Genomic DNA, 16,327 nt, shown 5'->3' with positions numbered 1-16,327 from the left:
TTTCTCTGTGTAGCTTTGGAGCCTGTCCTGGAACTCACTTTGTAGCCCAGGCTGGCTGTGAACTCAGAGATTCTCCTGCCTCTGCCTCCTGAGTGCTGGGATTAAAGGCATGCGCCACCACTGCCCGGCTAATTTTTTTGTTTTGTTTTGTTACTTTTTAGACTTAACCAGGAGACAATGGGAGGTAGATTCTATGTACTTTTACTGAATCTTAATGTCATATTAAGATATTTTTGAGATCATATTAAGGTATATTTTCATTTGAGTTTGTGAATATAAAATAGACATGTATTAAGTGCAATGTCTCAGGGATTTATAAATGAGTACAAATATAAGCTAATATAAACCCACTGAACAAGTAAAATAAAGGAGATGGCTATGAAGAAAGCTTTCATATATAGTTTGAAAATGTATTTGTTATGTAAAAAATTGTTTGCAGATAAGCCCTTGACTTGGAAAACATTAGGTATCACCTGAGAAGATGCTGTAAGGCTGCAGGGCACTCAGTGAAAGCCTTACAATGGAGGTCCATCCCTAGACTCCATGTAAAAGTGAGGACAGAAACTACCACACAGTGCTGTGTTCTGGCCTCCACACACATGTCCATAAATCTTAGACACACCTGCAAAAAATTAATAATAAATAACAATAAAACTTAAATTAAAAAAGGAAAAGCTATTGCAAAGAGTAAAGGAGTTCAATACACAACAAAGAGTCTGCATAGACAAAAAAAGAATGATACAGAGGAAGGTCCACTGAAGTAGAAACTGCAACAGGCTTAGACCTTAGCACACTCGACTCCATGCTGTGAGTGCCTGCAGCACCGCCTGCCAAGATGGAGACAAAGACCTAATCCATCCAAGTCCACAGTTTGGGAAAGTCTCTAAATGCACCAACCTTGCTCTTTGGCTTCGGCAGTTCTGCTTCTGGATGACTGTTCTTGTTAACAGAATTATGTCACTCCAGGGTGTGGCTTTTGTGTTTAAAAGTTCACCCTGTGAAAGACTCCGGGTTACACTGGGATTCTGAACACCCAGGGTAGTCAATGGCCGGCTAATAAAGACTTTCTATTGCCTTAAACCCATGTCCAAGCAGTTTTCTCTGGTAAATACCCCACAACAAACAGAATAAAAAATGCAACAACTAGGAATAAATTCATGTCGGCTTCACATTGGGATTGCTGACCGGAGGCTTTACAAATGTAACAGCCAGGCAGTGCCCAGGTGTCCTTGTGAATGGTGGTATTTTACCTTTTCGGACAAGGTCTCATGTAGCCCAGTGGCCTCTATGCAAATATGTAGACAAAGAAAAAAAGTAGACTATACTCTTCAGAATGACTGTCATCAAGAACTTAATTCTTTCTAAATTAGGCTACAAATTCAATGACTTCTTTTAAAAGGACCTCAGGCCCTCCAAGAATGACTGTCATCAAGAACTTAATTCTTTCTAAATTAGGCTACAAATTCAATGACTTCTTTTAAAAGGACCTCAGGCCCTCCAAGACACAGTCAGCATTAAGAATTTACTAGGCAGCTGGGCAAGGTGGTGCACGCCTTTGATCCTAGCACTCGGGAGGCAGAGGCAGGCAGATCTCTGAGTTAGAGGCCAACCTGGTTTACAGAGTGAGTTCCAGGACAGCCAGGGCTACACAGAGAAACCCTGTTTTGAAACCGAATCCCCCTTAAAAAAATGAAAGAAATGAAAAAAGGAAAAAAAAAAAAAGATCTTTCATTTTGATAACTAGAAAATAGTCCAAATTTGTAGGAAAAATTAAGCAAGAGTACCTGGGGCAGAAAGAGACTAGTCCACTGAGATACAGGGCACCAGATTAAAAGGCAGTCTGGCAGGAAGAGAGCACTCAGAAAGGACACACTTGTGAATGGGACCTTGATACAATCAAATCAGTGGAAGAAAAGATAATGCATTCAACCTAAGATGTTATATAATGAAGTGGAGAAGATACAGTTCACACAACAAAAGGTCAATAGTTTAGCAATTAAACAAAACTGAAGAAAACAGCATCATCAAGAAACTAAAGTTAGATCTTTAATATGTAATATATTCTTCCATGGATCAAAGATCTAAGAGTTAAAAATAAAACTGTTTATGAACATCAGAGAGAAGAGCATTCTAAATAGGACACAAACCCCAAAAGCGACAAAACAAAGACTCATAAACATTTTAAAGAATGTTTTAATTTAAAAATCATAATATTTATTTGGTACAAAGATTTGTAAATATGTTACAAGAAAGTACAAATTTCTACATGTAAAAAAATTCCAGGTTAATATCAAAAGACAAACTACAAAGAAAATATTGTTTCCAGTATTTTAAAAAATGTGTTTTTAATTATTTTTATAATTTTATGTGCATGGATGCTTTGCCTGCATTTATGTCTGGGCACTACATGTGTACCTGGTGCCCTTGATGGCCAGAAAAGGACATTGGCTTCCCTGAACTGGAGTTACAGACCGTTGTGAGGCACCATGTGGATACCAGTAATTGAATCTGAGTCCTCTAGTTGAGTAGGAAGTGCTCTAACCACTGGGCCATCTCTCCAGCCCTTTTTTCCCTTTTATTTTTTAAAAGGCTAATATCTAAAGCATGCATGCAATAGAAAAGCAGGCTAACAACTAATAAAGAAAATGGCCAATAACAGACATAGGGAAAGTCATCCTGATGCAAATTCTGATGGCTATTGGATCTATAAAAAATGTCAGTACTCACAATAAATAAAGGTAAAATACTTGTTATTTATTGGGCTGAGATGGCAGGCATGCATTTCTGATGAGAATGCCAATTACTAGAACTTCTTTAGAACCAACTTGGGAAAATCTATGCAAATTTTATAGATTCTTTTTTTTTTTTCTTTTTTCTTTTTTTTGGTTTTTTTGAGACAGGGTTTCTCTGTGTAGCTTTGCGCCTTTCCTGGAACTCACTTGGTAGCCCAGGCTGGCCTCGAACTCACAGAGATCCTCCTGGCTCTGCCTCCCGAGTGCTGGGATTAAAGGCGTGCGCCACCACCGCCCGGCTAATTCTATAGATTCTTGACCCAGCAATTTCACTTCTCAGCATCTATTTTAATTGCCAATAAAAAATAAGTAAGCCAGAGCACAATATGCAAAAATAAATAGTGCATATTTATAATATATAATAATAGCATATTACCAATTGTGTGTGCGCCCGCATGCGGTGTAAAGAGCATGTTGACTTCGGTGGTGCAAATGTACAGCTTGTCTACAAAAGGACACAAACGCGGTGGCTGCAGTTGCCTTTGGAGGGAGCGACTGGGAAAGGAAGGGGTTTCATGGTCTACCTTTTGAAGCTTTACCTTTTGCACATTTTTTGAGTCTGTGTCCCATTTAACAGTTCTAACACAGCAAATATATTCAAAAATTACATAAAAAATAAGTAAGTTATGAAACATCATGATTCATAATAAGCAACAGTTGTTAAAATATTTCATATTCTATATTATCCAAAGAAACAACAAGAATGCGTGCTCCTCTCCTTTAAATACCTCTGCTATTGAACCATCAGAGGTCTGCAACAATAAGGTCTTAGTAGTAACCAGTTTTGAAAATATGTAGTTCTGTAATCATTGGCACTTAAGATATAATACGTTATTTTAAAAGAAGGTAAAATTAGCAATTACTAAGGCTGTTTCAGTTTAATACTTATCAACACATTCATATGTGTCTTGACTCTACAGCTATTGGAGAAGGGTGGGCTGAGAGCCACTGGCGGATGGCCTTTTCATACTCCCATGGTGCTTTCTGCCAGTCCTGATGCCACCTAAGGTGGGCGATAACAGCTGAGTAATTTTGCCCTATGCTCTGTTTCCACTTGATAAACTGCTCTCTATTGTACTGATGGACAGAAGCAGACACTTTAGGGTAGTTTATAATAGAACGAAGCTTCTGGTCCAAAGAATAAGTAATTTCTGGAAATTCTGTAGCAATATTTGTTAGCTCATCTGGATCTGAGGAAAGATCTGAAAGAAAAGAAATGGCATAGTTATGTGCTAAAATTGTTTTTTAGAATATCATTGTGACAGATATGTACAGGATTTATTTTCCTTTTCCATTCTTAGTGTAAGATGGGCAGTATGCATTCACATGGCACATAGTGACCTTTCAATCAGCAGCACACCATATACTCAATCGTGTTCCCCTAACATCACATCCTATAATGACTCATAGCCATCTTAGGTCAATGATCATGAAGCAAGGAATGGCTATGGATTAACACTAAAAGTGAAGTACTTCTGTTAATGAATGACCAAATATCTTCCCGTCACCATCCTACCATACTGTTTTTTCTTCTTCTGTGTTCTTTGATGCCAGAAACAGCCCAATCCTCATAATTAGTAAGCTGGCTTAGACTTTTTCCTGTTTCCAGTTTCTTGATTTTGACACATAGGCATGCTTATAAATGCAATTATAATCATCTCACACTTCTCAGCTATAACAATTCCTCATACAATAAACCATGTTCATTTTTTACTAAATCCTTTTTTCTTTAAGCATCTTATTGCTGGGGGTTCTGAAAATTACACTAACCAGTACTGTCCATTTGAGCAAACAGCCATGGAAATAAGCACTTTTCTCAATCAGTACCAGTGAGAAATAATGGCAAATACTCCAGATCCACATACGTTCTTTTTACATGAGATGGGAAGACAGAGGATTCATCTCAGAATACCACTTTTACTGGAAAGACAGCAAGTCAAAGACTTAGGGGTACTGACTTCAGAGAGGAAGGAAAGCTCTATGTACAGGAAAAATTTCTGTGGGTCTATGTGGGTTCACTGGCCAAGGAGGTGCCTGAAGGCACATGTAATTTTGCCAGTGGACTAAAGAGGCACCTCTTGAGGCAAGAACGGTCCATGAATACACACCAGGGAGACTGTCATGGCCTCTTGAGGAAAGAACGGTCCATGAGTACATGCCAGGGAGACTGTCATGGTTGGTGCACCTACCAGCCCTCCAGTCACAGTTGCCTTTTGCAGAATGTGTTGTAAAGTTGTTTTAACAACTGTAAGATGTAAATGATTTTCCTTTGTAATTCGTTAACTGGACAGTATCCACTTAAAAACAGACACAGTGCTCTGATGAGCTGAGGGGGAGAATGAAGAAATCAGAAACCAGGAACAGACAGCAGATGCAATATCACTTTCCATCGATGGTTAAAACAGAAGGGGGCGCCTCACCCTAGAGCTGCTAAAATGAGCCCTGGGATTAGCTGTTGTGCAGGATTGCTTGGTTACATGGCAATGGGCTGCAGTGACGCGCTTCTGAGTTGGTTAGGTTTGCTGGGCCTGGTGTAGGAGCGCTGTGGATTTCATTTAACCATGTCTATGAAGGTACGTGAGTTGCTCTGTTGGAAGCTAGGAATCCCTGTTCTTCAACTTCAGGAGTTAGTCCTTTGGCCCCTAGATAATTATTTCTAGTTAATAATTCTGATATTTGTAACTAGGATGGAAACTTATGAATAAATATTAACAATGGCCTTGACACCTATTTTATGTACAGCATGGGGATAAAATATAAGAAAAACGCTAGCTGGACAAGGGTGGTGCACACCTTTAATCCCAGCACCGGGGAGGCAGAGGCAGGCGGATCTCTGTGAGTTTGAGGCCAGCCTAGTCTATAAAGTGAGTTCCAGGCCAGCCTGGGGTTTACACAGAAAACCTTGTCTCAAAAAAACCAAATAATAATAATGATAATAATAAATAAAATAGGGGAGAAAAACTCTAAATCAAAAAATGCTGTTTAAAAATGAATTCACAGAGAGTGACGCTAGAAGGCATTTTCACTGGGGGAAGGCGCTGTGGGGTTTATCCTGAGACCCATGCTGAACATTTAGTTTTATGACTTCCTAGTTCTGAGGCCCTGAACAGCTGTCACACTTTCTGGGACCCCATTTCCTTCCCAGTAAAGTGAAGAGAATGATATGCTCTCACAGGGCTGTGAGGAACATTAAAGAATGGATGTAGAATGGACAGACTCCCCAAGAGCGAAGCATTGATCACAGAATCGATGAAACTTAGGTGTGATGAGAAGGTGTTGACTGATGATGGAGAAAAAGAACAAACGTTGGAAGATCTTACCAGGAAGCAATGGTTGAATGAGATCTGGACACTAGGCCACAGTGTGCTGCCTCCAGTTTCAGGTGCTGATGTGTGAGGCAGCTGCTCCTCTTTCATTAGTGAACACTGGTAACTCACACCATCAAATGTCCTTTACCATCAGCAGTCAATAGAGTGGACACGAGGATTTTATAAACAGAGACTAACCTAAACTCTAACCCATGAGACTGGGGTGACCTATTGTAGCTTATCCCAGTATGAGAAGCAATAGGTATTCGTTTATTTTAAAAACAGCTCTCTTGAGCACGTGATGTAGATCAGCTCACTCCACTTAGAATGCATCAAGAAGCTTACCAAAGAGTTGGGGCTGCACGGAAGCACCGTCCGAGTAGGCTATGTACTTCCACTGGCCGGTCCGTAGCATGTAGGTGGAGGCGTTCACGTTGCATCCATGGAATTCACTTAGAATCCAAGGCGGACGGTGGATTTTGAATGTCTGCTCACTTGCAGAAGCCTCTGATGCGAGCCCCAATAAAGAGTACCCACTGAGGGTCTGAGGCAGAGCAAGCCCAGCAATATCTTTGGAACAAAAGTAAAACGCTTTTTCACTAATTCATTGGAATTATCTCAAACACCACCTCTATTTTCCCATCACCAAGGGTTGCAAACTAGGTATCTTATACGGATTCTGTAACCTCACTGCCTAGGCTGAAATGCTCACACTGTGAGCCACGTTACCTTGAGTGAGTTAGTAAGTTCTCTGACTGTTCCTCATTTCTTTCTTTTAAAAAATACTTTATTTATTTATGTGCATTGGTGTTTTGCCTGCACATTTGTCTGTGTTGGAGTAATAGACAGTTGTGAGCTGTCATGTGGGTGCTGGGAATTGAACTTGGGTCCTCTGGAAAAGCAGCCAGTGCTCTTAACCACTGAGTTATCTCTCCAGCCCCATGTTTCCTCATTTCTAAGAGAGGTATAATAAGAAAACTTCTATCTCAAATGTTCATTTTTGGTGAAAACTGGCTAACTTACTTAAATTTGAGAACAGTGCCTGACGCATTAGGGCCCTCCATCAAAATTACTTGATATCACCAGTCCTTTGTTTTCTGAACAGTGGTTTCTCTAGGTTTATCTTATAGGATAATAATAAGGTCGACACAAAGAGGGGTTAGTAGTAGCAAAAGATTACAGAAGTTAAATACTACCAGGTAATTTATTGTAGATAAAATTTTATTGCTGATGTGTCTTATGAACTCAAAAGTGGTACATGGTACATCCTGTGCTCTGAAGTGACTTGATGATTATTTTTCACCTGTCAAATCCTCAGAATAAGAACACATGAAATAAATCAGTTTTAAAAAGGATGCATTTCAAACATGGATCTTAAAGAGCATGTTAATAAAAAACCAAATTGTATTGGCACAAAACAGACATATCGATCAATGGAATTGAATTGAAGACCCAGATGTAAATCTACATACCTATGGACAACTGATTTTTGATAAAGAAGCCATACAACATAAAAAAGAAAGCATCTTCAACAAATGGTGCTGGTCTAACTGGATGTCAGAAGATTGCAAATAGATCCATATCTATCACCTTGTACAAAACTCAAGTTCAAGTAGATCAAAGACCTCAACATAAAACCAGATAAACTGAACCTCATAAGAAGAAAAAGTGGGGAATAGCCTTGAATGCATTGGCATAGGAGACAACTTCCTGAAGAACAGACCAATAGCACAGACACTAAGATCAACAATTAACAAATGGACCTCGCTGGGCGTTGTTAGCACACGCCTTTAATCCCAGCACTTGGGAGGCAGAAGCAGGTGGATCTCTGTGAGTTTAAGGCCAGCCTGGTCTACATAGCCAGGGCTGTTTCAGAGAAATGCTGTCTCAAAATCCAAAAACAAAACCAGAAACAAACAAAACCCAGTGATATCATTAAATTTGCAGGCAAATGGATGGAACTAGAAAAAGTCCTGAGTGAGGTAACCCAGACCTAGTAAGACAAACATGGTATATACTCACTCTTAAGTAGATAATAGCTATAAAGTAAAGGATAATCATGGAAGTCAACTGGCTGTTATGGCAACAGCCCATTGTATTAGCTCTTTCTCCAGGTCATTCTGCTCCTGGAGTAAGAAAGTGAAGTCATGCTTGGCAAATAGGCTGTCCTAGCAGTGCTTTAAGTAAATCACAAAACAAATCAATGAATCAGTATCTAATAACGGGCCTTTTCTACCTTATTCTACTGTAAGACAAAAGAAAGTCAGGAGGAAAGAAGCTGGGTGAGGGGTCCATGCCTTGGCCATCATTAGTGAGCCACAAGGGGAGAACAGGACCCTGAAGAGGAATGGGAAACAGCGAGCAACTAGCATACACTCATAGTCAGCATCTTAATAACATCCAATTTACAAACACAATTCAGAGTTTTCTTGTTTAATATCCCTACAAATGTATAGAAAACCATGAATCTTTCTCTTCATGTTTATGAGTGGTCGGCAGTCGAATGAGGAAAGGGTCCACTCCCGTGCTCACTGTTTATCATTCAGCAAACCGGGCCCTGTTGCAGTTGCAGGAGGGTGGCAGTGGAAAGCTGACTTGCTCTTCAGAGCTGCCCTACAGCTGGGGAAAGGCTGGTGTGTCAGACGGCAAGACAGGAGCAAGGAAGCATAAAGCAGGTCTGTAGGCAGTGAGGGCAGGCATGTGCAGGGCCGGTCTGTGCGCTTGTAGATCACGCAGTCAGAACGGCTCTCTGATAAGGTGGGAGGCCAGGTAATGAGTCTTATGTAGAGCTGCAGACAAGTTCTCCTTGTTATTTCCTATGGAATACCATGTATAAAGTCCCCAAGTAAGGCACATGATTGGTTCCCAAGAGGGCTAGATGGAGCAAAGAAGGGCATGATTTTACAAGATGTTGGGGAGAGGGAAGAGGCCATGTTGATCTCCCAGGTCCAGTGAAAATACTTGGACTTGTGTTTGGGCGACACAGGAAACTGAGCAGAGTATTGATACAGACTAAGACTAACAGTGTATAGTAAATGGATAAACTGTCAGACAAGAGGAAGACAGCTGTGAAGCCATGGCAAGAGCCTAAGCAAGAGATTACAGGGACTTAAGTTTCCAGTCTACTATTGCTAGAGTTGAGGTTGAGAACAAAACCAATAGCCAGGCATTGTGGCACACGCATGCCTTTTATTCCCAGCACTCTGGAAGCAGAAGCAGGATCTAAAAAACAAAATATAACAACAACAACAATAACAACAAAAACAAAACAAACAAACAAAAAAAACCCAAGGATCAAACTGATGTTAGTTACCTATACTAATATTATTTCAGACAGGGTCTTATCCTTGGCTGACCTAGCACTTGCTACTTAGACTAGGCTATCCACAAACTGACAGAGATCCACCTGCCTCCACCATGCCCCCAGTAAGTACTTAAATATCCGTTGTTTTGTACCTCATAAAACTGCATTTTCCTTTCTTACTTATTTAACAACACTTTCCTTAAAAACCCTTAAGCTTAAATTGCTTTCTTTTTGGAAGTACTTTTTAGTATTTTGATAAGCCAGTGAGTAGAGGTAGTGGCCTTGTAGTCCTGACCACCCGAGTCTGATTCTTGGGACTCACATAGTGGAAGGAGAGACTCAACTCCCACAAGTTGTTTTCTGACCTCCACATGTATACTGTGGCACATGTGTGTCCATACACACCCACAGACAGGCTCCCATGAAATAAATAAATATAATAAAGAAATTAAAGAAACTTCTTAAACTTAAAACCCATATTTCATACCGACTTGTCCAGCAAATCTGTCATCCAATTCTATTTTAAGCCAAGTCTCACCTCTTTTGGCAGTATAAGCAAAGACTGAAATGGCAGAATTCTTGGGGTGGAGAGATGGCTCAGTGGTTAAGAGCGCGGGGTGCTCTTCTAGAGGCCCTGGTTTGATTCCTAGCACCCACATGGTAGCTCACAGCTGTCTGTAACTCTAGTTCCAGGGCATCTGACACCTCTTTCTGGCCTCTGAGGTGCTTGTGCACCACAAGCATGCATTGTAGAAAAGTATTCTAGAGAGTAACCTACAAAGAACGATTAGGCGATAATCAACTTTAATAGTATAAAGAATTCCCAGACATAAAAGCCAGCAGTGTTCTGTCAGTATGAGGCAATGATAAAATGATTACATACTATACAGACCAACAAGGATGAACAAACTACAAATATTCTTTGTACTTTATCATAAAGTAGCTTTTTGGAAAAAGGCATTTTTTTCAAAGTCTCATTAAAAAACTGTGAATTTAGTCTTTTAAGTAAAAGTAACCACAGCATCTTAAGTCTGAATAAACTATTGATAGGAAGGTAGGTGCGGGTAAATACATAACCACACGGGCTTTTCCCGTTTGCGTCTTCTACTGAAGTTCTTCTCACTCATCATGTTTTCTTTGGCATCACTTAGGAGAAGAGGGAACCTGGATTAAAACTGAGTTTAGCCTTGTACTCTTCACATGCAATTAATTTATGAAATATGATGCAGTGACAGTTGAGCCACCAAGGAAAGGACTAGGGTTCTAAGACTAGATTATCATTTATAATTGAACCTCTTAATTAAAAGGAAGATCTCTGAAGATATTTGGTCAAAATATGCATGTTTATTTATTCCACAGTGAGCCAGAACATGCTGCCTCACAGGTCCAATTTGAGAGCTAATCATTCCTAGAATTCCTTTAAATTCTTCCATCACTGAGAAATGACAGGTTTTAAAAGGCTGAATTGAATACCAGGAACACAAACCTTCAGGATTAACTTAGCTTTGTTAGCTGTAATGGGTGTTAAATAAAGCAAAAGAGAGCTTAGGGCGATTAATCTGGTATAATTGGTAATCATATATCCCTATTCTAGAAAAAAATGTGCTGATTTGGATAGCAAATTAGATGGATATTGTCACAAATAAAACCAAGCCTTGCTCATACAATGCTAGAACCACTTTCTTTTAAATAATATAAGTAGTCTATTTTCATCTCAGTACACTTTCAAACCTAGTCTACGATTTAGATTTTTAGGTCAGACATTTACCAGGTTTCTAATTCTTTAATAGTATCCAGAGATACACATCTGTGTACATCTACAGGCCACTTCCTGAAAGTAGGCAGGCTTCCAAGAAATGGGGTCACATTTGCCTTGAGAAAATGTGTGCCAGTTTTTATTCTAGCAGCAAATGGGAAGGCCTATTTCCAACAGAAGATTTTCCAGTTCTCAGTCTTTGTAAACTCTGTATGTGAAAGAATATGTACATTCTTATTTAAATTGTTTGTTTTTGAGACAGGGTCTCATTATGTACCTGACTGGCCAGCAACTTGCTATATAGACCGGGCTGGCCTCAAATTCACAAAGATCCATTTACTTAAGCTTCTAAAAACAAACACATATATATCTTGGCTGCTTGTACATCTTCTGTTGTGAAGTGGTTTATGTCTTTTGGCTCGGTCGTTAATAAGGCATCTCTCTATGTCTTCTTAACAGATTTGTAAGAGCTCTATGGATATTACACTTTCATTATTTATAAAAATATGATTAACTTAAGTAGCTGTCACGGCGTTGTTACAACACGGTTCCTATCTTACCACTGGCTGACTTCTGATGAACGGACACTTTAGTGTTTTACTGAAAGGCCCACGCACAGACACTTTCCTCATTCTCTTCCTCTATCTGAGTATCATATATATCAGCAGCATTTGCTCTTCTGGCAATGAAAAGAATCTCTTATGTAACACACTGTAAACTGTGCTAACCTTGGCACTGTTAATTTAATTTTTACTTGAGAATTGGAGAGAAAATCATTTTTGGCTTTATTCCTTTTACTATTTCTGAACAGGCCTAACAAACACAGAATTCTGTTAACATATATTTTTGCAGTGAAATCTAACTGAGGAGCAGTCTATAATCAAAAATTTCATGGATGATCAAAATAAAGGTCTATGTCAACCTTTAGCTCTAGAATAAAGGACAAATTACAGAGAAAAACCTACAACTGCCAAGAACGTTAATCATTTTAGAACAAGGATGGACTTAAAGATGTTTCTGGAAAATTCTTATTTTCAAGTACCATAAACCATGGAGTGATAGTCAGGTACCTTGCTTGGTGGAAAAATAAAAATCCCCATATCTCAGGTAGCTTTAGCAGGTAAAAATATCATGAAATTCGTGATGGCAGTATATTTGATATTTAGTTAAGATATTTAAAGCTATCTGTGGATACATGATGATGTATGCAAATCTGGACATTATCCTGAACTTTTATAATGCATAAAGTGGCAAGTAGGGATAACTATACTGTGTACGCTAGCTTTTTGCCACTGTGACAAATACTCCAGGAAAAACCTTAAGGAAGTGAAGATTTCTTTCAGCTATGGTTTCAGAGCCTGTGGCCGGTGCGTTCCTTTTCTGTGGTCTGTGGTAATATGTAACATCATGGCAGCAAGAGCCCACAGTGGAGCAGGAAGAGGGGCTGGAAGGGGCTGGCAGAAGGGGCTGGGCACAGCACAGTTTTCAAAGGTACTGCAGTCAGGCCCCACGCCTTACAGATTCCAGCACCTCCGGAAACAGTGCCAAGCCTTCAACACTTGAGCATGTGAGGTACATTTCATATTCAAACTGCAACTGGTACCTCAACAATGTAGTGTACATTAGAAAACAAACAGACAAATTAAACAAAAAAAATTAAACAACCCAATCAATAAATGAACTAGTGAGATGAAAAAACAGTTCTCAAAAGATAAAATGTAAATTGTCAATAAGCATATGAATGTTCAACCTCACTGGCCATCAGAGAAACTCAAATCAAACCACACTGAGATTCCATCCCACCAGTCAGAATGGCAGCCCTCAAGAAAACAGCACCACCGAGGACGCAGACCAAGCAGAGGGGACCTGGGTCACTGCTGGTGGGAGCCTAAGTAAGTCAACCTCTATGGAAGTCAGTAAGGAGGTTTCTCAAAAACACTAACAACAGACCTTCCATATGACCCAGCTGTACAACTTGTATGACAACTTAAACAAATAAGAAAAGAATATAAAGAATGAGATGTGCAAAGTAGAGGAATACAGAGCAATGTTTAACTAAAAACAATGGGAACCTTGCATATTAACCAGCTAGTGTACAGTGACAATGTAGGAAGAGACGAGAACCCACAGTGGATGACTCCTCAAAGATAATGGACTACTTATTTGTTAAGTCAAAAAGCCAAGATGCAAAACATCACTAACATCGAGAGAAACACACAAAAAAGCCCAATTTTCTACAACTTCTCCAGTGCTTTCTGCACACTCAGACAATGTCAAAGTCAGGCAAATATGACCCAAAGATGCTGTTCTCTGGGAAAGCAAGTTCTACATGAGGCAAAAATTGTAAAGAAAAGCCAACATTACCATGTTTCTAAAACTTTATGGATGCTAATAAAGGGGCATGTAGAAAAGAGAATCACACACATGTAGAAATAGAGAATCACACACATGTAGAAGTAGAGAACCACATGCAGAAGTAGAGAATCACATTCATGTAGAAGTAGAGAATCACATTCATGTAGAATTAGAGAATCACATACATGTAGAAGTAGAGAATCACATTCATGTAGAATTAGAGAATCACATACATGTAGAAGTAGAGAATCACATTCATGTAGAATTAGAGAATCACATACATGTAGAAGTAGAGAATTACATTCATGTAGAAGTAGAGAATCATATACATGTAGAAGTAGAGAATCACACACATGTAGAAGTAGAGAATCACATTTATGTAGAAGTAGAGAATCACACACATGTAGAAGCAGAGAATCACATTTATGTAGAAGTAGAGAATCATATTCATGTAGAATTAGAGAATCACATACATGTAGAAGTAGAGAATCACATTCATGTAGAAGTAGAGAATTACATTCATGTAGAATTAGAGAATCACATTCATGTAGAAGCAGAGAATCACATACATACTCAATAACACAGAATGAAGGTAAGAAAAGGAGGAGTAGGGGAATATGAGAAAGAAAATGCTCGACATGAATACACACGTTCAGGAACACTTTAAAAAACATGAGAGAAAGTCACAGGGACCTGGGCACCAAGTGAGATGTGGTTGAGCTGGCTGCACGTGGTTGTTGCTCTGCAGTAAGGGGAAATCAAGCGATGAGTGAGCAACCAGAGACTGAAGCTCTAAGGAGTAGGAAGATGTCCAAGCACAAATAACAACAGGAATAACAGAGGAGAGAGCTCTGATTTAAATCACTTCTGAGGACACTGAGCAGAAGGAAGAAAATAAGAACTTGTATTGCTTTGATTTTTAAAGAATGTGTTCCATATTTTACCATTTCCAAAGTAGAGAAATGTTATCTTTAACCAACATGTGTAAGTTAATGCTAGTTTTTGCAATTGGTGATGCCACAGAGCAGAATTATAGTATTTAAACAGTGACTTTAAATTACTCTGCTAAATTAAAAACCTACAGTTTTACCTAATTTCCTCTGAGTTTGAAGACGTCCTTAGTCTATTATCTTCAATGTAGCTTGCTACTGCAGTCCAAATGTTACTACTATGGACCTTTGGCTGTCCCTACAGACATTAAGAAGCAGGCAATAACCGGGCGGTGGTGGTGCACGCCTTTAATCCAGCACTCGGAGCAGAGCAGGCGATCTCTGTGAGTTCAAGGCAGCCTGGGCTACAAGTGAGTTCCAGAAAAGGCGCAAAGCTACACAGAGAAACCCTGTCTCGAAAAAAAAAAAAAAAAAAAAAAAAAAAAAAAGAAGCAGACAATAAAGTAAATAGTGTACAACTAGGAAAAGTGTTTGAGGGGAAATACGTTCACACAATTAGACAGAAAATGAGAATGGCTCACGTAGGCTCATATATTTGAGCTGGTGGAACTGTTTGGGAAGGATTAGGAGGTGTGGCCTTGTTGGAGGACATGTGTCCCTGGGGGAGGCTTTGCAGTTTCAGAAGACTCATGTGATTCCCAGTGCTCTTTCTCTGCCTTAAGGCTGTGGATCAAGATGTGAGGTCTGAGCTGCTCCGGCCACCATCATAGACTCTCACCCTCTGAAAACATGAGCCAACTAAATTCTTTCTTTTAATAGTAGCCTTGGCCTTGGTGCTTTGTCTCAGCAATAGAAAAGTAACTTTTTACACCCTGTAAAAAGTGGATAGAAGATTCTATAGTGGAAATACTTTTATTTTAGGGAAGTGGTGGCAGGGAGTTGAATGTTGTATGTAAATAAATAAAATAAAGTTATGCACCCAAAAATCTGATGTGTCTTATTTTGGAGTCGTATCCTGATTTACTAATGTGAGTGAAGGTCATTAGAACCAGAGGGACATCATCCTTGTTTTTCAGAGTACAAACCTGACTCAGAGTGAGAGTCACTCAAGTTAGTGGAATGCCGAGTACTTGGCTTGTTTTTTTTTTCCCCAGCATTACAAATAAATGTTTCCATAAACAGTACTCACCCAGCATTGTAGGGTAGATATCCACAAGAGAAACAAAATTTGGCACTTGTAGGTTGACCTTAATTCCTGGTCCCATCATCAACAGTGGAACATGAGCACTAGCTTCATACATACTCATTTTATAAAACTGGCGGTGTTCCATGGCCATCTCTCCATGGTCTGAAGTATATATAACAATTGTTTTCTGAAGAAGATCTAGCTTGCGAAGAGCCAAAATAATTTCACCTACCATAAAAATCAAGATAGTTCTTTAGATTAGCTTTAGCTCACGTTTGATTTTGCCACACTAAGTTTAATCAACAGCACCCAGAGTGTGTTGCAATACTTCTTACCAGCCAAGTAACCCTAATATTCTCACGGGCTTTCTCCGCAGCGGACAGACTGAGGAGAGGAAGGTAGGAAGGCAGTATCTATTGGATCACCTCTTTAGCTTCTGTCAGAGAATACCTGAGGCCAGAGGAGCTTTTTTCTCAGCACCTCAACTGGGGACAGACAGACAAGTCTGGATGTCACTCTAGACATGACTCAGATGTTAATGAAGACTGCCATCACTACTGACCCAAGCTTTCTGTACAATAAGAGGGGCTAAGAGCAAACCAAACTTCCTTGCTATCTCTTCTCCTAGCTCCTCATGCCACGGCCATTTTATGCTCTTAAACCTGGCTTATGGTAACTAAGGATGTGTCATGAGCACACAGAGCGACTTGGGAGTAACTGAGCAGTGATATTCTGA

The 16,327-nt window shown here is 39.6% G+C and overlaps 1 protein-coding gene across 2 annotated transcripts in view; it reads right to left on the bottom strand.

Annotated features, from left to right (window-relative positions):
- Nucleotides 1-2,962: 2,962 nt before the first annotated feature.
- The window catches only part of Arsk (arylsulfatase family member K), a 45,115-nt gene continuing 31,750 nt past the window's right edge, over nucleotides 2,963-16,327 (bottom strand). The window contains exons 6-8 of one of the 2 annotated variants that reach the window (XM_028893999.2): nucleotides 15,595-15,819; nucleotides 6,446-6,670; nucleotides 2,963-3,994 (exon numbers count right to left, since the gene is read on the bottom strand). In XM_028893999.2, coding sequence (XP_028749832.1) covers nucleotides 3,690-3,994; nucleotides 6,446-6,670; nucleotides 15,595-15,819 — 755 coding nt within the window. In that variant the 3' untranslated portion in view covers nucleotides 2,963-3,689. The remainder of the gene's footprint in view (nucleotides 3,995-6,445; nucleotides 6,671-15,594; nucleotides 15,820-16,327) is intronic. The other variant, XM_028893998.2, reaches the window with a different exon arrangement.

Source organism: Peromyscus leucopus, chromosome 15, assembly GCF_004664715.2.
Source record: "Peromyscus leucopus breed LL Stock chromosome 15, UCI_PerLeu_2.1, whole genome shotgun sequence".
Lineage (NCBI taxonomy): Eukaryota > Metazoa > Chordata > Mammalia > Rodentia > Cricetidae > Peromyscus > Peromyscus leucopus.
This window is presented reverse-complemented; position numbering and strand designations above follow the sequence as displayed.